Source organism: Lycorma delicatula, chromosome 8 (assembly GCF_047948215.1).
Source record: "Lycorma delicatula isolate Av1 chromosome 8, ASM4794821v1, whole genome shotgun sequence".
Lineage (NCBI taxonomy): Eukaryota > Metazoa > Arthropoda > Insecta > Hemiptera > Fulgoridae > Lycorma > Lycorma delicatula.
In genome coordinates, this window is record NC_134462.1 from 10,475,445 (window position 1) to 10,500,871 (window position 25,427).

General features: G+C 28.6%; 2 protein-coding genes across 8 annotated transcripts in view; one reads left to right on the forward strand and one right to left on the reverse strand.

Moving 5' to 3' along the window:
- The first annotated feature begins 7 nt into the window (after positions 1 to 7).
- On the forward strand, positions 8 to 14,947 carry asf1 (histone chaperone asf1). 3 transcript variants are annotated; one of them, XR_012757394.1, is made up of 7 exons: positions 8 to 305; positions 2,251 to 2,365; positions 2,729 to 2,844; positions 10,022 to 10,198; positions 12,225 to 12,412; positions 13,034 to 13,188; positions 14,575 to 14,947. XR_012757394.1 is itself a non-coding variant. In XM_075373198.1 (6 exons), the coding sequence occupies exons 2-6, from the start codon at positions 2,257 to 2,259 to the stop codon at positions 13,080 to 13,082; spliced, it is 639 nt and encodes a 212-aa protein (XP_075229313.1). In that variant the 5' UTR covers positions 8 to 305; positions 2,251 to 2,256; the 3' UTR covers positions 13,083 to 14,947. The 3 variants fall into 3 exon arrangements, 2 of the variants coding, with proteins under 2 accessions (XP_075229313.1, XP_075229314.1); XM_075373198.1 differs by having other exon boundaries at positions 13,034 to 14,947; XM_075373199.1 differs by lacking the exons at positions 13,034 to 13,188; positions 14,575 to 14,947 and having other exon boundaries at positions 14 to 305; positions 12,225 to 13,017.
- A 7,533-nt stretch (positions 14,948 to 22,480) lies between these two features.
- LOC142328814 (protein cereblon-like) overlaps positions 22,481 to 25,427 on the reverse strand; it is a 38,120-nt gene continuing 35,173 nt past the window's right edge. For all 5 annotated transcript variants that reach the window (XM_075372865.1, XM_075372862.1, XM_075372864.1 and 2 more), the window contains 2 exons: positions 25,163 to 25,356; positions 22,481 to 22,873 (listed from right to left, as the gene is read on the reverse strand). In XM_075372865.1, coding sequence (XP_075228980.1) covers positions 22,705 to 22,873; positions 25,163 to 25,356 — 363 coding nt within the window. In that variant the 3' untranslated portion in view covers positions 22,481 to 22,704. The remainder of the gene's footprint in view (positions 22,874 to 25,162; positions 25,357 to 25,427) is intronic.

Here is a 25,427-nt window from a genome sequence, read left to right on the forward strand (position 1 = left end):
GAAATAACACTATGAATTATCTGTTAGTAATACAATGTTACGATATGAAGCAATAAAGTCATAGCCTTATGTATAAACGTATTAATACATGAGTATGAACATTGGTAATAGTTTCCCGCCGCTCTGTTAGCGAGTTGGTTTGTTGACGTGCATTTTATCAGTTCTCCACATTTGCATATTTAATTACCAAATTCTTGTTCTTTAACATCATAACTACTTGTATAAAAATTGTTGGTATGCAGTGATTTACTTCGTTTTACTGAAATAAATATAGTGTATCAGAACTAACCTCTCAATCTTTTTCGGTAAGTAATTAACGTGTATATAGATAGTAAACTATCGGAAGAATATTAATCATGATTATTCCTGTTAATATAGAAACTAATACACCTTTAATTTATAAATAATACATTTATTTTAAAATTTATCATCTTAATTTCATTTTATTGAAGTAAATAAGTTTTTGTTGTGCAGAATACCACTGTTCAAGTATATCCATCATACTTGTTTAAAATTAAATTTAATTATTGACACATTCCCAGAATTTAAAATTGTATATTTTTAATACGTTAATTTAAAAGCTTAGATAAAAATCCGCAGTTCATTTTGGAATTTTCTGTGTGAAAGAATTAGGATTATTGACAAATATATTGATAATTCTATAATGCAAATGTTTTTTTGTGCTAGCATTGTGGCAGTTAAAAATAAATAACAGTATAGAACATTAATATTATTTTTATAAAAGATTATAATTAAATTGGTATTCATTCTTCCAGAGTGAAACTATTTTAGGCTGCTTTTAAAGTGTTTTAAAAATATGTTTTCATTTTGGAAGGTGTAATTTTCTACACCCATTTCAAAAATATTATTACTGAATAACTGATTCAGTGGTTTTTCTTCTGTACAAGGAATAAATTAATTACAATGTAAACCAAGATAAAATTAAGGGCATATGTAAAAGTTGTGTAATTTTACTTTTATCAACTGATGTAACCACTCTGTGCTGACACATACTGGCAGCCATAAACATATTAGAAAAAACTTAAAAATAAGATGTACTAGTAGAAAAATAAAATCTGAACTAATAACTCTAACAAATTATAATAGAGCAAACTTGTAGCGTCACTTTTGACTATAAATGTGCTTAACAAGGCCTGCCATTAGATTAACCTATTTCTTGTCTTCTGAGTGAAATATTCTTATAACAGTTTGAAAATACTTGAGAATCTGTTAGAGAAATACTTGTACAGTGCTATATGTTAGATGAGACTTACATAGTGTCACCTATGTTAGTTAGTTAGTCACCTAAGTTAATTAATCATACTTCTACACAAAGGCCAACACAAGAGAATTTTATATCTCACATTTATTATGTACACTTCAAGTTAGATTTCATTGTGAATTATGAACACAGCAGATCAATAAATTCCTGTTAATTTACCACATTAAAAAGTTTGTTTAAAAAAATAAAAATCATTGCATAAGTGTGCCATCTCTGGTGATAAAATGAATTAACCATTCTGTTCAATACAAATGTGCAGCTTTTTCACATTCATGTTATACAAAAAAAAAACAAAAAAAAAAACAGTGCTATGTCAAAAAGTACATACTGCTAATTTTTATCAGCAAGCATTAATCAAAACTTAATATTTTTCAGAAAACTAGATTTCTGTCTTGCATACAAGACCCCAAAATATTAACTAAAATTGATAAGTACTGCAGTTAGGAATTTATGAATTGACCTTAAGTTACTGTACTAATTGCTATGTTGGCCAAATTGCATACATTTTCATGTATGCATGAACCTATTAGGTTGAGCCTTTGTAGAGCACCTATTAAAAACACAAAGCACATTGAAAAGTATAACAACACAACATGGAATTTTTGTATGTAATATGTAAAAGTTATAAACGTATAAAACACTTGAACATTACAGAATTTACAAGTAGAATCCAAATTTTACAAAAAATGATTTAATCATTCATGACGCGGGTAGAAATTAAAATTGGAAAAACTTAAAATTTAAGAGAGCTGGCAATTGACTTCAGTGACATTGAAATTAAGGAAGTTATTCCCAGCAGTCTAATTATGTACATTGAGATTGTTTTAATGAAAATAAAATGAAATAAGCTTTAAAGGCATAACCTAAACTTATAAACACTATGCCTTGAAAAATTTTCTTATTTTAGTTATACCATTTTTAATATATATATATATAACTAAAATTATGTATATTTTTTTTTGTTGCAGTTAAAAATGGCCAAAGTTCAGCTAGGAAATGTTGTTGTGTTAGATAATCCGTCACCATTTTTGAATCCATTTCAGTTTGAGTTAACTTTTGAATGTATTGAAGAACTTAAAGAAGGTAAAATATCAAAGAATTTTTTTCAAATATTTTAGGTTAGAGAGTGTATGAACTTTAATTATGTGTATTTTCTGAATTGTGCTATTGAGTACGGGTAGAAAATTATGCCTGCAATCTAACATGCCATAAAACTCTTAATTTGCCTCCTTTTTAATTATTCCTTTCTATACACACAGAATTCATCACAGAGTTCCAAAAAATCAATTTATGCTAGGAAATTTGATAATTTTTGCCATTTTCCTGAGTTAACCCTGTTATTGTGGAGTCATCATACCTATCAGTATAATTGTATAATTCCTCATCCATTTCATAATATATAAGAACAATTTTTTAAAGCTCAATATTTTTTTAAATAAATTTCAGATTTGGAATGGAGGATGATCTATGTTGGTTCTGCTGAAAGTGAAGAGTATGACCAAGTATTGGATACAATATATGTTGGCCCTATACCAGAGGGAAGACATATGTTTGTGTTTCAGGTAAGAATAAGACTAGTTTTCATTCTATGATTTTTTTTAATCATTTTCTTAAAAAGGAATATAATAGTGTATTTGCATCAGCACTATTTATTTGTTCATGCAATACTCACAAATGTAGTCTTATGATACATAGATCATGGCACTTTTATGATTCAAGTGACCTTGGTTTTAATAGGTTTATTTAAAAAACTATTATATTTGAATTAAAATGAACTGAATCAAATTTAAATATAAGATTTTTTATTAGTGATTTATTATTACTATCTTCAGTCAAATATGGATAGCCTTCAGCACGTAACACTGTTTACATTAATCCAGCTGAATTTAATGCTGATAGATTTTTGAGTTCTAAAAATATATAAAATGTAAAAATGTTTGTTAGTATTGAATTGAACTTGTTTGTGTGCTAACTTGGGTTGCTAGACTCTTGATTGACTAAACAAACTGAGTTTTATTCATGTTGAAATTTAATCAAACTATCTAATACTGTGGACAGCTTTTAAGCCTTGCATATTTTTGTTATGACAAACTATCTTCTGTATCAGTTTAAGTTAAATTTATAAGGGTAGTGGTGGATGTTTTTACACAGGACAGGTAGAAAGGCTATAGTTTAAAAACTAGAGAGTCTATCTGTTAAAAGTCATCACATATTTTGATTAATCTGTTTAAAAAGTGCTATAAATTTAAAGAGTGCTCTATTAATTAATTGTTTTTCCCATCGCTGCAGATTCTGAGTGCACCAGGACAGACCAAAATCCAGTGATCTGTTTTTTGGGTGGAGCTACATGGGACTAGCACTGTTAGTTTAATGAAACTTGCAGAGATTCTAGACTAAGTTTGTTCACAAAAATCTGTTGCTATCAGCAGGGCACTGGCGAACATCAGCATATTTAATTTGTATGTCTCTTGGACAGGTTTGCTGAATACATAATATTTTTACTTCCAACAAGATTGTTGATGGGAGAACAACAATTAATTTTGTTTTCTAGCTGAAAATGAAATCTGACTAACCTTTGGATAGCCTGTACACTCCCAAATTGACTGCTGATATTCCATGCATTGTATTTAAAATATAAAAGGGCTTTCTTGCAATCTGTAGTTAACTGATATGCAGTTACAATCAAAACATACTGGCTGACATTTAACCTAGTAAACTCATCAGGAGTAGGTATGGGGCACTTTTTGGTAATATATCATACTGCAATAAGGGTTTCAGAGTCAGTTACTCAGTCGAGGCTTGGATTTTCTACAATGTAGACACATTTCCCTGATGTCTGGTTTTTATTAAGTTTGTATGTCTTTTTCCTGATTTAAGATTGACTGGATCTGCAAGTTAAAAGTTTTAAAGGAGTAAATTTATTATTTTTTCGAGTCTTGCATATTATTGAAATTTTTTCTATTACTTTTTTATACTGAAATAGTTGATTACAGTTTATAGAGTCTTTAAGATTTCTATTAAATTTAATGTTACAGTGTGTGGTGATTTTAATGTTAACTTTTTAGAAAATTGTAATGTGACAAATGAACAATGTCACAAATAGTATGCAGACTAAAATGTTTAAACCTCTTTCAGTATGAAGGACTATTTAAATTTTCCTGCCAGCTAGCATTACCAGAACTTTGGTCATGTATGTAGACAACACTTTTTCAAATTTACTGTAAGGTAACTTTCAGTCTTTTTATGCAGATTATGGTCTTTCTGATCACAACTTTCAAATTGGAGTTTCATCATTTATTATTGAGTCCATGCAATGAGAGAATGATTACGTTTATCTTTATAATGTTAATCAATAAAGATTCAATCAGGAATTTAAGAAACAAAGTAAAACAAAATTAGTTTTGTTGAAAAATTTAACAATTTTCTTAATGCTTTCAGAAGGACTTCTTTCTAGCTAGCTCTTTACTGAAAAGGAAACAATATAGATAAAAAGAAAAACACATGGATTGTTAAAGGAATTTTAAACTCTAGCTCTATGCTAAGAAGTGTCTAAATCTAATTTATCCCATAACTTCCAGATTTATTTGAAAAATTGGAAACAAATTTATGCTAAGTTATTCATAATGCTTAAAGATTATGATAATTAAGTATCTAATTCAAGCAATAAATATACAACTTTGTGGACAGTTTTCCTAAGTGAAAATGAATTTGAAACTAAAACAGGTTAGATAATGTTACCAAAAATACAAAAGGTTTTAACTTGTATTATCTCGACTCCCTCTAAAAATAGCAACCATAATAAATTCTTTCCCAATATTTCAAACTATAATATTGACCTTTTTCAAATAAATACATTCATCATGAATGGTTTTTTGATGAATCACTGTTTTTATTTTGCCATATAATCAGAAGTTAAAACTTGTATTTTAAATAATAAGTTAAAATATTCAGTGGGTTGGTGATATTCCTTTCAGTATTATTATCCTTCATAAAAATTTAATTGATGAATCTCTCAACAATAGAGAATTTCCCAGCTCCTTTAAAACATATAGTTTTCTACTCCTTAAGAAAGGTTTAGCACAATTAATTTACAATTTCATTGTTGTACATTTTTATAAATATTTGAAAAAAGTATGAAAAGTAGATTTTTAACACTAATTGAAAAGTATAATGTATTGACAAACTTACAGTATAGTTTTAGAAAAAAATTGTCTACCAGCCATTCCCCAGTTTTTAGAAAATCTTACTTCCAAAATAAAATCTTACCTTCTTTAGAAAAGGTTACATTTTCAATTTTTTGTGATTTCAGTAGCATTTGATAAAGTTCCACATTATTTACTGATAAAAAGTTGTTTTGACATCAGAGGAGTTGCTTACAGTTTGTTAAATTCATACCTTACCAATCAAAGAAGTAGTTGAAATTTCATCTTTTTATGAAAATAAACAATTAAAATGTAAATCCTCACTTAATGTAGAACAGAGTGCTACAGGGAAGAGTCCTTGGCTCCGTCTTTTTCTTATTTTTATTTATTAATAACCTGCCTCAAAATCTTGAACCATTCATTGTTACCCTGTTTGTAATATGCAACTTTATTTATGTCCGATGATAATTATTTAAAAAGAATTGAAAATTTTATGATAGGAATTCAAAAAACTATTCATTGGATGCACTCACTGTGATCATCTAACTTTAAATATGGATAAAACCATTTCATTGTACTTCTCAAGTAGACATAACGTTTCTATTGGCATGTGTAGAATTCCCATTAATGGTAACAGTGGTATTTTTATTGCCCATAAAGTGAAATTTCTGAGTGTTTTATTAGATAACAAGTTTTCTTGGGATGATCAAATTGATGTAATTTACAACAAAATTAAACCATAAGTTTGCTTTGAAGTGCCTTAAGAAAGTGCTAAGCTTCTCATCATTACTAAAGATTTATTATGTTTATGTATATTAAAATATAATACCATTGCTTGGAGTGCCCTCAAAAAGTCAGAACAAGTTTTCAAGATATAAAAATGGGCTCTCTGATCATCATTTGGTTCCCCTAATTATGAATTCCTAATTATAAACTGATATTTAGAAAATGAAAATGTTAACTTACTGAGGTGTTTATATTTATAAATGTGCAATCTTTGTTAAAAAGAATAACCACTTCTTAAAAAATAATATCTACCTTTATGAAACCAGACAGCAAAACCGTTTTCATATAATTCAACACAATACTTTGGCTTACGTAAAAGAGCTTTATTGTACTTTCATTGTCCTTTTTAATAAATTGCTGAACCATTTTAAAATTTTACTACAAATTTATTTAAAATGTAATTAAAAAATTTTCTTTTCAGTAACAGTATTATTCTGTCAACAAATTTTTAAATAATACTAATTAGAATTTTCTGCATTCTGTTCAGTGTGTCCTTCTGTATGCTCAAACAGATTTTAATAACAGCTGAATTGTGTATTACTTAGTATTTTTTTAATTTTTTTAAAAATAATTAACATTGACTATAATTACATCTATTTTTTATCTTTTACATTAATTGTATATTCCATGATACTGTTCTGATGAAGCCATTCCTTTTTTTATCTATGGATAGTATATCTACCCATTCGTGATACAATCTGTGTAATATTGTTATGTCAGTATGGTTTATTCACTATGGTATTATAGTGTCAGTATGGTAGTCACACCCCTTGATGGTCAGCAGGTCAACTGCTTCTTAGTGTGTAGTCAAGTCTGAACAACTGTTCAATGACTGTTCCCTATTCTATCTAGGAGGGATTAAGTCCCTCATAAATTGATAATCCGACCAGTTATGTAATCTGTATCTGTGTTTAGTAAGAAAACATCCATAAGTTAAATAAACAAATACTAAGAAGTAAATTAATGTGGCATTATTTATAACTAAAAGTTTAACCTAGCTTTATTAATTAACATTTGATGCTGTTGTTTCATTTACGCTGTTTTTTAAATTCTGTTCAATAGCTAATTTTAGTAGATTGTAAGAATTTGATTCTATTAATAAAATAGACTTGAAAAATTATTCTTTAATGTTTTTCAAATACTCAAACTTGTTACATAGAATATGAGTATGTTATTGTGGAGGGTATGTGATAAGAAATTAGGTACCCTAAAAACTTCAAACATGGCATCAGATTAGTTGATACGTTTAAAGTATCTGGAAAAATCAAAAATTCTCCAAACACCTTTCTGTGGGCCAAACTAGTGTTTGTAAAAAGAACTCAGAAACATAAAATTGTTACTTGGGCTGAATATCACTTGCATCTTGATGAGCTTGTCATTCATTTGGATTTGCAGAGGCAATAGGAAATCATTCACTCATGTTACTTGGTATCATCCTTATCATAAGGTATTCTGCCAATTGGCAGATCCCTGACACAATTAACGCCTCCAGTTCTTTCTGCCCTAGGCCAGTTCTTTGGTAGCTTTATAACTTCCATTCTTGATGTCATCTATTATCTTCAGTTTTCTTTTTTCCCCAATCACAGTACCCTCAATCACAGTTGTCTTCCTCTTAATATAAGACCAATCCAGTTGTCCTTCCTCCTTTTAATTATTTTCAACAGTGTTCTTTCTTCCTTCACCTTTTTCAATACATCCTCATTACTAACTCTTTCTACCCACTTAACTTTCTCCATTCTCCTCCACACCCGCATTCCATAGGTTGGATTTTATCCTTCTTTCTCTTTCTCAAAGTCGATGCTTTGATCTGTATAAAAACACACTCTATATGTTATACTTGACCAGCCTTTTCTTTCGGTCCAAGTCTATTTTGCTACAAAGCAGTTTCTATTTAATCAAAGGCCTCCTTTGACATGGCTATTCTTACCTAGTTTCTGTATCACTCCAGTTATTTATCATGCTTCCCAAATATCTGTATTTCTCAACTTGTTCTTTCCCTTCCTTTGTTTGAACTTTCATATCTTAACTTTTGTTTTCCCTACAATAATTTTCATGCCATATTCCTTCATCACTACTAACTTAAATATCACCTCTGTAACATTTTAGTCTCGTTCACAAGCAACATCAATGTCATCTGTTTTGCCTTTTTTTTTTAGATTTTCATTATTCTCACATTCTTTCCTCAACCATCAACTTCCTTTTGCTTTCTGTACTTCTCTCTATAATTCATTATTTAATTTCTTGTACATTGATCTATTACTTATTGGTTTTTGCCCTTTTACCCACATTGTATCCTATTTTTTCTCAGCTGTTTTTTTTTTTCATAACCTTCTTTATTCTTCCCTATGAATGTTCTGACCCTTCATTTTCTTTTTCCCCTGAATAATAGCTTTGTTTAATAATTCTATTCTATCTACTCCCTCCTGCAATTCATCTGCATTCCATTTTTGAATCTTTTTTACCATCTTAGTCTTGAGGTTGATAATCATGGTCACATGATTATCATGTGACCATGATTATCCACTAACTCTCTTAACTGAATTTCTATATCTACTTTCCACTAATATGCAATCAGTCTGATACTGGGTTCCATCACCTAGCATAATCCATGTGTACCTTCTCTTATGACTTTTAAACCAGGTATTGGCTACAAAAAACTTCTGTTCCCAACAAAACTCCACCAGTTTATCTCCTCTTTCTTTCCCTATCACTAGACCATATTTACCAACTTCTTTCCCATCACTACCTTCTCCTATAACAGCATTCCAATCTCCAATAATCATTCTGCAACAATCCTGTGCTTTTTCAATTAACTTTTCAATATTCTAATACATCCTTTCTGTTTCTTCTTCCTCATGTAGACATTTGCATACATACTATGCCAATGAGTATAAACAACTTTCTATACTGCAATTCCTACTCCATTTTTTCCTTTCTTAATGCCAGAATAATATTTGATAATTACTTCACTTCTCCCTTCTCATTTAACCTCTCTCAGACCTATTATATCAATTTTATTTAATTTTATCTCCCTTTTTCAGATTCTCCAGTGCCTGCTTGCAACAAGGTCTTTACATTCCACATTCCTCTTCGTAGTCTTTTTTGTTTGTGCTTTTGATCCTTCCCTTGTTGCTCATTTTACTTGCAGAACATTTAACAAAAGAAAACTTCATCGTGATGTCTTTCTAGGAATATCACTAATATCTTTAATGCAATGGTTATCCATTTCCTTCTATATTTTAATATTGTTTACCTCATACAGATCATCTGCCTTTAGAGACAGTTTCCCATCTTACACTGGACAATAGAGTACCCTAAACCACTACCGCACATCCACCATCACAGATGTCGTTGGCTCTGTGATGGCTCCTTATACTGGGAGACACTCACATCCTACAATCGTTAACCACTTACTGCATAAGTGTTGTCCCCTCTCTACCACAGGTAGGTGATTATCAGGATTTCCTGTTCATAGAAAGCTAGGACTCGTGTGGCTTTTCCTAGTCTCTCAGAATCTTTAGAAAGGGTTACTGGTATGAGGCGCATGTTCTGAAGATGGATTTCCTTTTTTCAGGAGTGCCATGATTTATGACAGGTTGACTACAATCATTACAGTTATGACACTACTCTCATACAAAATATTACATTTTTTTCAAAGAAGTAACCATGCAATTGGAAGATTTTGACATAAAATATATTTCCTTGATTTATACTTACATTTGTAATCTAAAAGTTGATTAGAAAAATATGATTTTTAGTTATTTTTATGTTTCCTTATATATTAATTATAATTTTTTTTATTCTCATTTAGGCTGATCCACCTGATGTTACTAAGATTCCAGTTGCAGATGCTTTAGGTGTTACTGTAGTGCTTTTAACGTGTAGTTATAGAGGACAGGAATTTGTACGTGTAGGATATTTTATAAATAATGAATATACAGAACCTGAACTAAGAGAAAATCCACCTGCTCAACCACAATTTGATAAGGTAAGGTTTATGTCTAATTTTATTATAGGGATTTTTCTTTTTAGTCATATTACCATGCATAAGCTTGCAATTAATATTTCTTCTTCTGATTTTTTTCTCTTAAAATGAAAAAAATATTTTTTTTTTCATTTTAAGTGCACATGCCTTCTTTCTTCACTGCATTTTAAATTCAGATTTGATATTTTCTCTTCAATCTGAGGGTCCTTTTATTTTATCTTTACAAACACTTATCTTCTTCTAAAACTTCAATTTTGATATGTTTTTTCCCCATGTTTTCCTTAACTTCTTTAAACCAGTTTGTTGTTTTCTGTTTCTCAAAATAGTCTTCTAGCTTCTTCGCTCATTTATCTTTATTTATTCTTTTAATGTAAAGGTTCTCGTTAACCTTCTCTTAGCAGTGTTATTTTAAAATAAATACACAAATATTTTTTTATTTATAATAAGTTAATTGTCACATCAAGTATTTTTTAATTACTTTCAGTCAGATAGGGTTTTGTTGTAAAGAAGGAGAGGAGTTTTAATTTTAGAAAATAAAAGTTGAAAGTCTTAAGTTGGTTAAAATTCATCATCAACGGTTACAAGATCTCAATAAATTTCAATTTTTACACACATTTCTCTGAATATATTTCTTTAACCAAATATATCTACACTAATTTTTTCATAGCTCTCTAAATAGGTAGTCTATTAGGTTTAGCAGATGGTCCTAAAAAAAATTGGTCTGTGTCAAATTTAAATGTATAACTTCACTTGTATGTAATCACTGTATTTGAATCTGTGATCCCCATTCATACCTTATTTAATATTGTGTTTAAATAATAGTCTTACTACATGTACAAGAAGGATTATGGAAAAGGATTGGTTACATTAAATCATTTTACTGCTCACATCATTATAAGACTGTTTTCTATACAAATATAGTCTGATAATTACTACTTTTATCCTATACTGCGTTAGTCATAAAATTTTCTTGCCTTTTTCTTTCCAGTTTACCTGTCGATGGACATTGTGGATTGAAGGACTTGTTTGCTGGAGTAATAAAATGTTGATAATGTAAATTAAAAAGTTTGTTTGGGATTGGTTCAATTGTACACATTATACTTCATGTAAAGTTTATAAAAAACAGATTTTTACTGGTTTAATTTATAAGCCTTGCTTGAAATCGTATATTTTATTTAATATAAGTTTCATTTATTTTTTGTATTTTCCTTAATTCACTTTTTATTAGCCTGTCATCATCATTAAAAAATATGCAAGATCATGTCTCCCAGAAACATGAATTCAGTAAATATTTTCTTTTTTTTAACCTCCAGGAGCACCATTAGGTATTGCTTCAGATGAGATGAATGATTTGTAACATGTAAAAATGCCGTCCCTGACTGGGATTCAAACCTGGTAGATCCAGATGAAAGACAATACATTATTTAATGATCGGCAGGTTTGATCTTTGAAATAACACAGTAATTAATAAGTTTATGTGAATGTGCTATGACTCATTTATTAGTGATAGTAGAACTGTATGCCCGCCATAGAAGAAATGTAATTAGAGACAAAAAGAGCAACAATTTGTAATTATATTTTTATAACTGACATTAGCACATGTAGGAATTTTAAAAAGATGTCTTCAGACTGTAAATTGTATACAAACTTGCCTTTCATTAAAATATGTAATTAAATTACACGATAGTGAAACTGTTAACAACACAACACATGGTAATATGTAATTAGCAAATTGCTTAATAGGAAGAAACAAAATAAAGCATTAGAAACAAAAAAAACCTTGATGAAAAGGTTTTATTGCCTTGTCTGAAATATAGGCTTAAGTTTAAAAATATAAAATAATAAGTTAGTTTATACAGACTAAGAAAATGTGTTGATGACAAGTGAACTCTAGCTATCACTAGAAAACAGCTTTAAAATTTATAAGCAATACATTTAAGATAAAAGTATTTTCACTATTTATTTTGGTACAATTTTGTAATTTACACAGGATATAATTTTTCACATAATACTTTTTGTGTTCATTTAGGTGGTAAGGAACATACTGGGTACTGAACCAAGAGTTACAAGGTTTAAAATAAATTGGGATGACTCAGAACCACAACAAACTGAAGAGCAGCAGCAGCAGCAGCAACAGCAACCACAAGCACAGCCACAGACCTCATCGACCGTTGGATTTAGTGAGAACAGTTGCAGCCAAAATGCAATGGAAGTTATGTAAAGTAACATTATTTTTCACATTAATTGTACTTTATAATCAAATTTTCATTAAAAAACCAGATAGTGTGCTTTAAAAAGTTGGATTGTGTCACTGACGTTACCCAGGTGATTTACGTTTGTTAAAAAAAATTTACTTTGGCCCTTTAAAGCACTGGTGTATATTTAAAAATGTATGTACTTTGTCCTTAAATTTTGCATAAGAGTGAGCTGGTTTTATTTTTTATTATTTTCTTTATTTCATTGTTAAAGCAATTATTGTTAACTTTCATTCCCAAAAAAAAGATTGGTGAAAAATTTTTATTAAAAAAAATAACAAAATAACAACTACTTTTATTTCATAAGTCATTTAAGTGTAATAAAACAAAAATTAAAGACTGTTTAATTAGAGTAATTTTAAGCGATTTTGAGTCTATATTGAATTTATTTATTTTTATGAAATTTTACTTATATATATAAATATACACACACATACATACATACATACATATTTATAAATATATTTAATATAATATTGATAAATTAATATATCTTATACAGTAGGTTTATGTTGAAATAGTTTGATCCTTAATTCTAGGTGAATTATGTATATTAAATTTTTTTCTGTTTTTACTTTATTAGAAGCAAATGTTATAAATATTTTTATGGTGCATATTCAAGCTGGAAGTAACTTGATTAATACAGAATCTCAATTACGAAAAATTATGTTCTATATTCAGTACAGTGCAACAGAATTTTAAATATTAAATATTCACCTTCTTTGCTGAATCTTCCAGGTAGGAATTATGATTAAAGTTTTTTTTTAATATCTTAAATATTACCAGACAGGAGCTTAATAACAATTTCTTATTTTATGGGAAAAATCCCTTCTCTTAAACCAGTAATTATACAATTTTCAGTTTGTGTGTGAAAATAAATTAATATCTTAAAATTTCTTGTCAGTATATTGATTTACTGTGATCTATTGTAAATTTGCCCAAGTTAAAATTGTTGAATTCTATTGAAATGGAAAGCAGTTTTCTAAGAAACACTGCCTGAGTATTGGTAAAAGTTCTTCATTTAAGTGAAAGGTTTAAATTACTTTTGCACTTTATAAGTACTAGGATGCAAATTATAAAACATCTAGAATAAAGAAAACTTATAATTGTGGTATCTAAACATACATTTTAAAACATGCATTATGTGCAATACAAGAAACAGTTTTGTGTCAATAATTTAACAAACTTATATAAATATTACATTTTGTGTATGACAGTTTATGTAGAATCTTGATATTGAACAACTAGCAAAATTCATCTATCTACCATTTCACATGGTAGGTGTAGTTTTCTTGTATTATTACAATTATTATTTTTTTTCTTACTCATACATTTAATAATACTCATTATCTTGTTGTCAACTTGGTTCAAGTAAGAGTGTCATGTAATCAAATTATAAACTGAAAATGAAACCACGCGGTAGTAGAAATTTGATTTTTTTTGCCAATTTATTTCTAGCTCAGAGAATACAGTCAAAGAATAAGTCTGTGAGGCCTCGTTTTAGTTACCCGAGGTATATATATATATATATATATAAGGATTCAGCAATGAATTTTTCTCTTTTAGTAATGAATTTTATAATTTATCTTCAAAATTTAATAAGTATAATATACCACAAACAATGGTAATATAAAACAAAGATAATTTCTTTTCTTCATTAAAAAAAATGTTACTGTTATGATGTATAACTGTATAAAGTAGAGGTAATTGACTTAAATTGACCAGTTTGTCAATTTTTTATTTTGTAAGTATTAAAATTAATTGGTTTTTTTTTATAAGTAGTTTTTTATAGTTTATCAAAGTATTGACAGATCAATACTTTGATAAACTATAAACAGAATAAAGTAAAATCAGCATCAATTTTCATTTGCAGTATAGTATATTCATGGTACATGCTTTTCTATTTCACTACTAAAATTTCAATGTAAGTGGATTTATCAGTATGAAGTGAGTTAAAAATCAATTGTAAGTTAAAAATAAAAAGTTATGCATTATCATATGACAATTATCTTTTTTCCATTTGCTTTTTTATTTATTGAATTAAATATTTTTCTAAGTTCTCTCCTTTTTGAAACAAGATTGTCAATTAGAAAAGTTAGCTGAGCCATTTTCTTTTTTTTTCAGAAATACAGCTTATCATGATAAAAATATTTAAATGCTTCAAGCAGATTGATTATGCAAGTAATTTAATGAGTTGCTTTTTTGTCTGATACAGTTAACGTTATATTTAATAGAAGTAAAGGAAGAACTTAATAATCGTCTATGAATTAATGTTGTAAATATTTTTTTTTTAATGTTACCTGTATATTATATCAATTTTATCTCAGCCTTTTATTATTATTATTGTAGTGTAATTTGTGGGAATTCATGACTAAATTGTTTTTTGGTTTGTTTTCTTAAATATTTGGTTTGTATTTTTTTTTATGTATTCTAAAATTGTATGCAATATATTTTTTCTTTTAAATTGTATCCAATATATTTTTTCTTTTAAATTGTATCCAATATATTTTTTATGTTACATAACAAGTGCCTTGTCTCTAAAATTTTACCAGATTAGAATTTAATATTAAAATATGCTATGTTTTTATTCCGATTTTTTTTTTTTTTTTAATAAAGATTATTGTTTGTAACTTATTTGATGTTATGTTATATACTTCCTGCTAGATGATTTCTTTTTTCCTGTAATTCAGCTGTTACAAATACGTTAGTGGATTTTTGTGAAGTTATCCTATCTTTATGATTAGTGGTATATTGTAACAGTTAGTGACCCAAGACAAATATTTTTGAAAATTGCACAGTTAAATTTAACATCAGCAAGAAACTCATGTTGAACAAACTAGGGAATATGAGAAGTGAAGTGTTTTTCTGTTTCATTCTGCAGTGAGCCAAATACATTAATACAAATAAGCATGACAAGCCTACCGAAATACAGCCAGCAATAAATAATGCTAAAAATAATAGTTTGTATGATGAGCATTGCTACCCAGCTAAAACAATTCTGACAATGCCTAATATGAGGGCAACACATTAATCACAGAATATTTACACATTTGACATTCATTTAAATGATAGACAGATAATTTAAAGCAGCATCCCCTTGTTATGAAACTGTGCCATATTACATCCTCTATTTAGTGGGAAGAAAATTATCCACTTTATTAATTGTAACCAGTAAATAATATATGTATAATCAGTAAATTAATATCCTTTAAAGTTGTAAAAGTCAACGTATGACACCAACTGTCTGAATTTGTAAGGCTTTTGCAATTAGGGTTTTTAACCGTTATGAAAAATTGTACCTGAATTTAAATTAAAATTACTATATAATAGTGTAGTTTATTTTATGATAAACCTCTTTATTGCTTATATAAAATATACCACAGTTTTATTATATTTGTTGTTTACATTACATTTATTCTGTGTGCAGTTGATGTACTGGTATACTTTTATTGTCTTCAAGTAATGGGAGTTTATCTTAGCAATGAAGATATGTTTTCATGATTTCACTACAGGACAATTCCATTACTGAAACCAAGAACTTGATCCTGACAATAAATGACTGTTGGTAAGATGTTGACAAGAAATCTACCACTTACAAGCATGGGTGGTTTATACTATAGTTTGAACTGAAGACAGACTGTTGACTTTGTAGAGCAGCTCAATGTGCCCCCTCCCCCCCCCCATGATAGATCTTGTAATTGAAACAAACTTGTATTACCATTAGAACATATATTGTACATGTGCTCAAATTCGACAGAATACTTGATAGTTCAGGACAAAATTTGAACATGTAATTTTATGGCTGTAGAATCTTGATATTGAACAACTGGTAAAATTCATCTATCTACCACTTCATATAGTAAGTTAGGTGTAGTTTTCTTGTATTATAATATATATTTTTTGAGGTAAAAGTCAAAACAAACATGATTTATTTTCATTTAAGAGACCAGTGAAATATAAATATGTTGATAATTCAGAACTGTAGACAAAGAATGTACCTGTATAACATATTTAACGCACACATCTGTGCAAAACCAGTAATTGTCATGTAACAAAAGTCACTCAAGTTGAGAAAATAATTTCTTTAATCATTAACTTGTTTAATACTGGGAGTTCAGTCTCCCTTCATGTCATGGATTGTCTCATTCAAATTTCTTCTTGTACATCCCCAGCTGACTATTCACAAAGACACTGATGGTTAACAATTTTCTAAATGTGATTATAATAAAACATTGTATTTGGCAAGGTAAGAGAACTAGAAGACTACATATGTTAGATTTTTATGGTGTAACATGGAAGTCTGCCTCGCAAAATATCATATTATCACAGATATTATTTATTTACTTTTAGTAAGGTAGGTGTGTTAAGAACCTATGATTGTTGAATTTTATCCAAACTATTAATATTGGTACTTAATTTTAGGTTTATAGCAAAAACTTTTACATTAAATTGAGATTGATTCTAATCTAGTCAGCAGGAGAAAATCAAAGTTACTTTCTTTGGGTATTTTTTCTTGGAAAAGACTTAATGCAAAAAGAAATAATGCATTTGATGGCTAATCTGGGTGAAAGATTATCAAAATTAGTAATGAAAGATATTTTGCCTATTATAATACCAGTTAATGAGATAACAGCAGAAAATAAGGTGCTAAAAAATAAAATTGATATTTTAAATAAGCTTAATAATGGTTTGTAAAATTGGATAGTAGAGAACAGAAGCAGGAAAAACAACCTGATTTTTTAAACGCTTCAACTATGATGCGAACCAAGTGAATTTTGTTGTGAAAAATTTATCAAATATCTGGGGACTCTGCATGGGAAATCTTTGTGTGATAAACAATGGCTTCCTTACTGCACTACAATGCTGATGTTGCAATACATCTTGAATAATTAGAAAAGATTAGATTTATAAACTTTTTTTATTGGGAACTAGAAAAGGGAGGACTAGGTTATTTTTTATAAAGAAATAAATTTTATAATTAAAGCATAATAATTTATTACCTACTGTGGATGGTTAGTCGAGCATTCTGTAAATGGGACAAAGAAATGGCATTTTAGAAGGAGGAGAATATAAATTATGAAAAACCATCATGGTCTGCAGTGGTGGCTCATAGCTAAAATTAGTGAGGCTGCTGCTCCAGAAAATCTTTTTCTGGGCCTTTTCAAGGCCATGGTTAAAGTTTTATGTAAAATAAAAGAACCGGAAAAAATGAATCAAATAGAATAGCTGTAAGCAAATAATCTAATTCTACACTTTATCATGTTCAAAAATATGGTACACAGAAAAACCATATTTGGTTGACTGAATAAATAATAAAATGTCAATACAGATAATATTTTTTAGTATTATTAGATAATAACTTAATAAAATGTTTAATTTGAATTTCTATGTACACAGAAACAAATGTATAATTAGTTTTTACTAGTTGCCTTCTCTTTTGCCCTTCCAGTGTGTTTTTGGACAGATTTGGCAATCAAAGAGCCCTTGTTTTCCACCATCTTCTGATCGCTATTGAAAAAACAACTAAACCACTTTCATATTCCTTCCACCGACTAAACTAGAAAAGGGAACATTTCATACACACGCAAAGTAAAAAAAAAAAAAAAAAACTACTTTCCACTAGCACATCAGGGTTGGCATTGCAGGAGCGACAGTGCTCTCTCGCCCTCGCGTGCAAATTCCTATGTGCACAATAGCTAAACACCATGCCGCTAGAACTGTGAAGCGCCCAGTTCCATACAAAGATTTTTGTATCTTTTTCATAAACTGGGGGATGGCTACTGACATTAAGCTTAAGGAGGATTATATATTGTACAAGTATAAAGAAAAAAGGATTCATTATATTATCGATAATATAAAGTGGAAATAAGGATGCTGCAGTTCCATAGTGCCTTTATGCAAGCTGCCACTGATGGTCTGTATTTGAGGTAATAAAGAAAGTACAAGAGACGGGCAGTAAAGAAATGGAAAATTAGATTAAATGGAATGTAAAATGTAAAACAGGAAGAAAATTAGTGGTACAAAGTTGACTAAGATAATGTTGGGAACTAAGTGTTAGAATGTAAGTGTCAGAAATAAGGAGCAAGTCTTATCAGAATCTTCTAAGAAATTATCTGTTGTTTTACATTTGTAATTTGATGCCATCCAGTAAATAATTAAAGAGAACCAAGCAGGATTTTGCATGAGTAATTTGGCTGTTGATAATATTTTTGTGAATTACAATTTATTAAAAGTACCATCTGAACATAAAATGAAAGAAAACACTGCTATTTGTATATCTCAAAAAAGCATTTGAGAGCATGGAGAGATGCACTATTCTGTAAACTGTATGAATCAGAGATTGTATAAATTTGTGGATGTTACTATAAGCATATAAATTCTGTAATACAGCATATAGGGGATTTATGTGCAACATTGAAATTAAACATCTGTTAAAACAACGCTGTCTTGCATCATCTTTATTAATGACTTATTTTGAGATGCTCATCTGATGAGGATTTTAAGACTAATGCTTTTGAATGTAGATATAATGATTACAGAGATGTTACAAAAGGATAACTGACTATCTTATTGCACCAGATAGAATTTAGCAATTAATGTCGTAATAAAAAATGTTAGTCTAGGAGGGAAAGGTAATAGACTGCAAATGAAATACTTGGATGAAAAATTCAAATCATTATCATTAGGGAAGCATTTTTAGAATAAAACTATGGCTGTATGGTATTTATAGTTTGTGTGTGTGTTACAGCATGATTTTAAATGAGATGTCTATGTCTTCTAAATGGGAAGTTTTTAAAAGCAGAGCCAGCATTACATGTGCTGCATAGGTGTTATTTAAAAAGAAGTAGAAAGTTTTTAAATATTTATTAAAAATTCTTTAGTTTGCCAAAAACTTTGTAAATTTGGTACATATAGATTATTTATAACGTGATATTAACATTATGTATACACTGCGTATTCATTTAAATTTTGTAAGTGACAACTTTCATAAATGCAGGTTTCCGTAAAAGATCGCTAACCTTTTCATCAATAAGACAAGTGAGCGATTACATCTGTGTAATGTTCATACTGTCAAATGGATAGATTCTGTAAACAGAATGATTCCAGAGGGTGCTGATAAGGGAGGTTATACGAGATAAATACCAGGATCTGCCTCAAATTCATTCCTTGTAGGGAAGGTTAAAATTAAATGACAGGATGAATATTTTATTTAAAAGATTCTAATACAAGAGATTTTAAGTGATATTTTCAGACCTAAGGATCTTTATTCCCACTTATTCATAGACTGGGTAGATGGATGATATTTTGAGGGTAATTATACAATATTAGGAAAAATACAAAAGTTGTGGTTTAATAAAGAAATGATTTGGTAACGAAGTTGTTAATAGAAAAAAATATTAATGTTTGGGAAGAGTGATGTTAAAGCAGTGTTAAGAAGCTAGAGGAGGTATGATATGTGAATTTAGCTTTTAAAAAATAGTCTGAGTTTGGATATTGCATGCATCTTATTTTTATTTTTTATACCATTTTATATTTATGTGCACGGGAACTATATGCATATGATTCAAATGAATTTAACTAAATAAAAAGAATGTTAAATTTATTTGAGAAATAAATTAATTTGATACGACTCATGTTCCTGCCAGATTGTGTTTAAAATTCAAATTTGTATTATTTGAGCATAACTTACTGTAACGTTTGATGTTGTTTCTGTGTATTAAGGTTTTATTTTTGTTTATCAGGTTTTTAGGTATGAAGTATCTAGTATGTTATTTAATGAATTGTTTATGGATCTTTACATTTTGATACCTAAGGAACCCAAAAACCAGATGGAAATTTCCTAGACGTTTCATATGTATATGTGTGTGTGTTTTGAGTGTCGCACTCTAATCTCCTTATATCTCCAGAACTACTATACCAATTTTGATCAAACTTGATCAGATTATTTCTATATATGGGGCATTGATGCCATTAAACTTAAAAGGTCAAGGGGGTGAGGCTGTAGAGCAAGATCACTCTCAGTATCTTGAGATTTCATCTAATTAAGGTCTTATTTTTCTTAGGCACATTTTTTAACAATTAAAAAATAATATTTGCAAAAAATATTTTATTTTGTAAAATCATACTCACACCCCAAAAAATCCTCTATGCTCTAAATAAAGTAGTGGGTGTAGTGCGTCATTAGTACCTCCTCTCACCACAAGAAGCGCTGCTGTTGTAACATTACAGGCAAGCGGTAGAATTTATAAATAAATATTTAAAGTGGTCGCTAGTACTGCCATACCCACATGGATGAAATACAGTATGCGCACGCACTTTACGTAGAATTATTGAATTAAATTAAAAAATACATATTTAAGTAAACTGATAAATATTATAAATTAGGTTGTGTATATATCCCATGCATCAGAAAAAAGCCACGTGATGGGAAAGTCCTACAACTGTGTTGTCAGCTTTTTTAATTTTTCTCTTTGTCTTAGCTTATAATTAATTTTAACAATAAAGTCATATTACTAAAAAAATATTATTATTATTAATTGGACACTTAATAAATGTTAGAATGAAATAAATTTTGCTTTAAAATAGAAAAATTATAATATGGAATGTAAGAGGATACACTCTAAATGTGAGTTTTAATATTATGCTAAGTAAAAGGAGTGTTTTAATAAAAGAAAAATAGGGAGTAAAAGTAGAGAAATTTAATCTTATATTTGAGAGGGACATTACTAATTGCAAAGACAATTATGGAGGGTTAATTATGCAGTCATACCCTGCCATTTTCCAGTCGCCCATTTTTAATTTTACTCTATGGACATATTTTTCTAATGGTTAATTTTATGTAAATTTTTCACTGGATAAATTGTTTGTTGCAGTAAAAAAAAATAAGGTAGGTTATGCTCAATAAACCAGTGAAGAATAATGTTTAACAGCACTGTACGCCCTACCCTTACACTGGTACCGTATACCCAGTGCTACATAACAATTTTAGTAATACCCAGCAGCAAGTTGTAACAATTCTATTTAACTTGTTTTCAACAAAAGCTTACTCATATAGTTGAAATGGAATAATACTTTTAATCAAAATAATGATCTACCATTTTTTTTTAACCAATTTAATGGTACTGAATATTTTGATAACAATATTTTTATGATTTTGTCAAATAGATATCTTTTTTTAGCCATTTTTTAATATAAAATACATCAACATTGTTGAAAATAATATATTTGTGATTTTTTACATATCTATCATTTAAAATTAATTAGTATTAGTTAAAATAATAATAATAATATAAAAAATACACGCATTATTATTTCTATGCCTGTAGATGCAATCCAATACTCCCATATTTTATTTGCTTAATGTTTTAAAATTAAATTAATTTTTAAATTCATTGTTTTTCAGTTTTTTATAGAATTGGTTAAATTTAATAGTTTGTTGGCAACTTTGCACACCATAATGTTTTGAAGAACACATCTGTAAATGACGAGATAAGACTACATACAGCAGAGAGTATCTTGTAGTTGGACACAAAACACAATGTGGTAATTAATGAAAAAAGTGATTTATATTTTACAAAGAGTAACAAGGACTTGAAAATTACCTAAAATATGTTACTTCATTAAGAACAAAACTTATTTATTTCCATAATAAGATATTTGATAAGGAACTAGCCTTATAACCACAATTTAGCCTTTAATAACAAAGTTCACTGGATATTCTTGTCGCTGAAATGTAGAATAGCATCACAACTATTTTATTTTATTAAAAAAACTATGAATAAGATACAATCATTCACTGCTGAAAGCTATTAATTCACAGAGGTGGTCATACTTCCTTTTTAATCACTGTTATAAAGTGCACATAAAATTTACTATATAGAACAATCTTTTATTGTTTTATTGAGTTTATCTTTTGAGTTTTATTGTATGGGACCTAATAAAGGCTGAATGGTAATAAGAAAAACCAGTGACTGGCTAAATAATTACATTTTTGCGACTTTATTACCAACAAATAATAACAAGAGAAATGTAAATATTACTTGTATTACTATGCAAACTAGCCACAGTAATTCTCTTTTATTATAATGAATTATGATATTTTAATTTGATACAAACATGTATAAATACATCATATATATGTATATAATTATGCTTACAATAAAATACAACAGTCTTTATGAGTATCACTCATATATATTATTTTTCTTCCAAATCTACTTTATTCTTATTTTTATTTACTATAAATAGTACATTTTATATTACATGAATATCATTTTCATCAGACTCCATATTTATTTTAACTTTTAGAGAACGACGACTCAATCCCCAAAATTTATTTGGTTTTAAATCTTTACGTGTAGCAATGAATTTCCATCCCATATGAATTTTACAATGTCTGCAATGTGCAATACACCAAGCATACCTTCAACAAAAAAATAAAAACACGGTTCTAAAACAAATTATATAAGAGGAAAACATATACTAAGTTTAATTTTGTAATCACAAAACACATGATCTTTATAGTGGTAAATCCCATCTCAAATTGAGCTTCTATATCACATGACATCAAATTTTCAGTCTGATTAAATTGTTGATATAACTATTACTTCAAATGGTAGTAATATCAGTTTCACAGGAAATCAGATTACACAAGCCAAACAATTCTTAAATTAATAACTACTGCTTTACTTTTTATTATGAGATGAATGACATTACAGCGACTACATTTTGTTCCTAGACTTTTTTTATAGACATGGTTTTCCTAAAAAAAAAAATATATGTTGTAGTTGATATTAGCAATGTTCTTATAAAAAAAATTAACCATGTTTTCTTGCTTTCACTGTTTTACTATAAATTTAAAACAGCCAGATGACAGCATGCAGCTGCTGTACAAAATATACAAATGTTTACAAGCAAATGAAAATTTCTGGATTGGACTGATTATTTAATTTGACTTTTGGAATTAATTAATTCATTCATATTTAGTCCTAAGGATCTTGCATTCTAGCTATAGAAATTAATGATCCATTTAAAATAATTCACCATCAATCTAATCACAGCTCAAGAAGCGTAGCCTTTTGCAGCAGAACCTAACCTCTAACCTATTATGAAAATATTTTTTAAAAAAAGAGTTCTTTCTGTTTTAATAGATTTATACACAATTAAAAATACCACAAGATTAAAATAACATCATGAATAAACTAAAACGTTTGTATATACTTTATTTAAATTTTACACTTGCCCGTTTGATAAGTCACTTGAACTATAACCAGAGAAAATGATATGGTAAAAATGCAGGCAATTTGTACTACCTTGTTTTCATACTGTACCACTGAGCAGGTTAAGAAAGAGTAAAATAATGGAAAGATTGAATTCTGTTGTTTGTGCAGCCAAGAAACAACTGATTTTTATATTCATATTCATAACATTTACTCGCACTAACATTACTCTTCCATAAAAATTATTCAACAGTTTTACAGTACTGAGACTGTATCTCGATGTACACATCGTGATCTAAATTCTTTACATACTGCAGCAGTAGGCATTAATAATTGTTATAATGAGGAACAAACTCCATGATAGCATTAACCACATGAATTAGAAGTGAGAGGTTATTGCCACAAAATATGGTGCTACTGCAAACCCACCTGATGCAGAGGTACGATGATGATGGAATGGAAAATTTACTTGAAACGATGTAAGGAGAGGAAGAATAACACAGGAAAATTACAATATTAGAAGCTACAAGTCGATATTGTTACATAGCCAGAGGTTTTTCAGAAGGGCGATGATGGCTCCATGATACATGATCAGTAAAACAAAACATGATTATTGTTTTTTACTGATTGTTTAAAGTTATAATAAGTATAATTACATAATTAAATTTTGGGGGATTTAAAATAACAGCAGTACTAAATTTTAATTTTTTTTACTAAAAATTTACTAACTTAACATTAAAATCTGAGATGCTTTCATGATCTACTGTCAAAGTGCTGACATGATTTTTAACATTCTTTTTAGATAATTGTCCAATATTTCTCTGTATACATAGTCAAAAATAGAAATAAAAAAATTTGTTATCTTACAAATGTTTAAGGATTTAATAACACCCCTTGAAAAGTACCTTACCTCCTCATTATTGAATTAGATTTGTGTTTCAAAGTAAGGAATTTCCCTCAACAGAGCTATAAAGTTTGGCTCTTTTTGTCTCAGGCTATGAAGATCAAGTCAAAAAGTTTAATAAATTCTAAAAAAAAGTCTAACAATAAAATAGTTTAGATACAGATTCAGCTATTTGAATCCAGTATCTAACTGTATGCATTTTATTTATGTGAAGTTTTAAACTGGACCAGCAGATTAAAATCTGGTCCTTAACTGACTGACAAAAATAAGTACTAGAAAATAATGATTAAATAAATTCCGTAAATACATGGTCGACAACCATTAATCATGACTGTCTCTGTATCTATCAATAGTAATGCTTTATGAAACTAAATATAACTAACTTATAACTCACTTCTATAGGTGTACACTAACACTTATGCAATTTTAACAAATCAGTTATAAGTTTCTTTTAACAAAGACATTACAAAATTGAAGTACAGCAATATGCTAATACGGTCATCAAGAGGATATGGATTTATCTATGTTTCAGACATAAAATATGACTTCATAAATAAAAAAAAATTAATAAGAAACTAAAAAAACTTACCCAGGAAACCAGCTGTATCTCGTGGAAGAGTGACCAGAAACTACCAACCCTTGTGCTTTGCTCAGTGTGACTGTTTCATGTAAATAACCATCTGGATTGACATATGTACCTTGAGGTCCTTCAACGGACATTGCAAATACATTCTTCTGGTGACCTACTATGTTACTACAATTTGTACATGATAATGTTTGACACTGGAATTAAAAAAAAGACATATCATAAACATAAGTACTTTCATAAACTTTTCTTAACACTTTAATAAGGT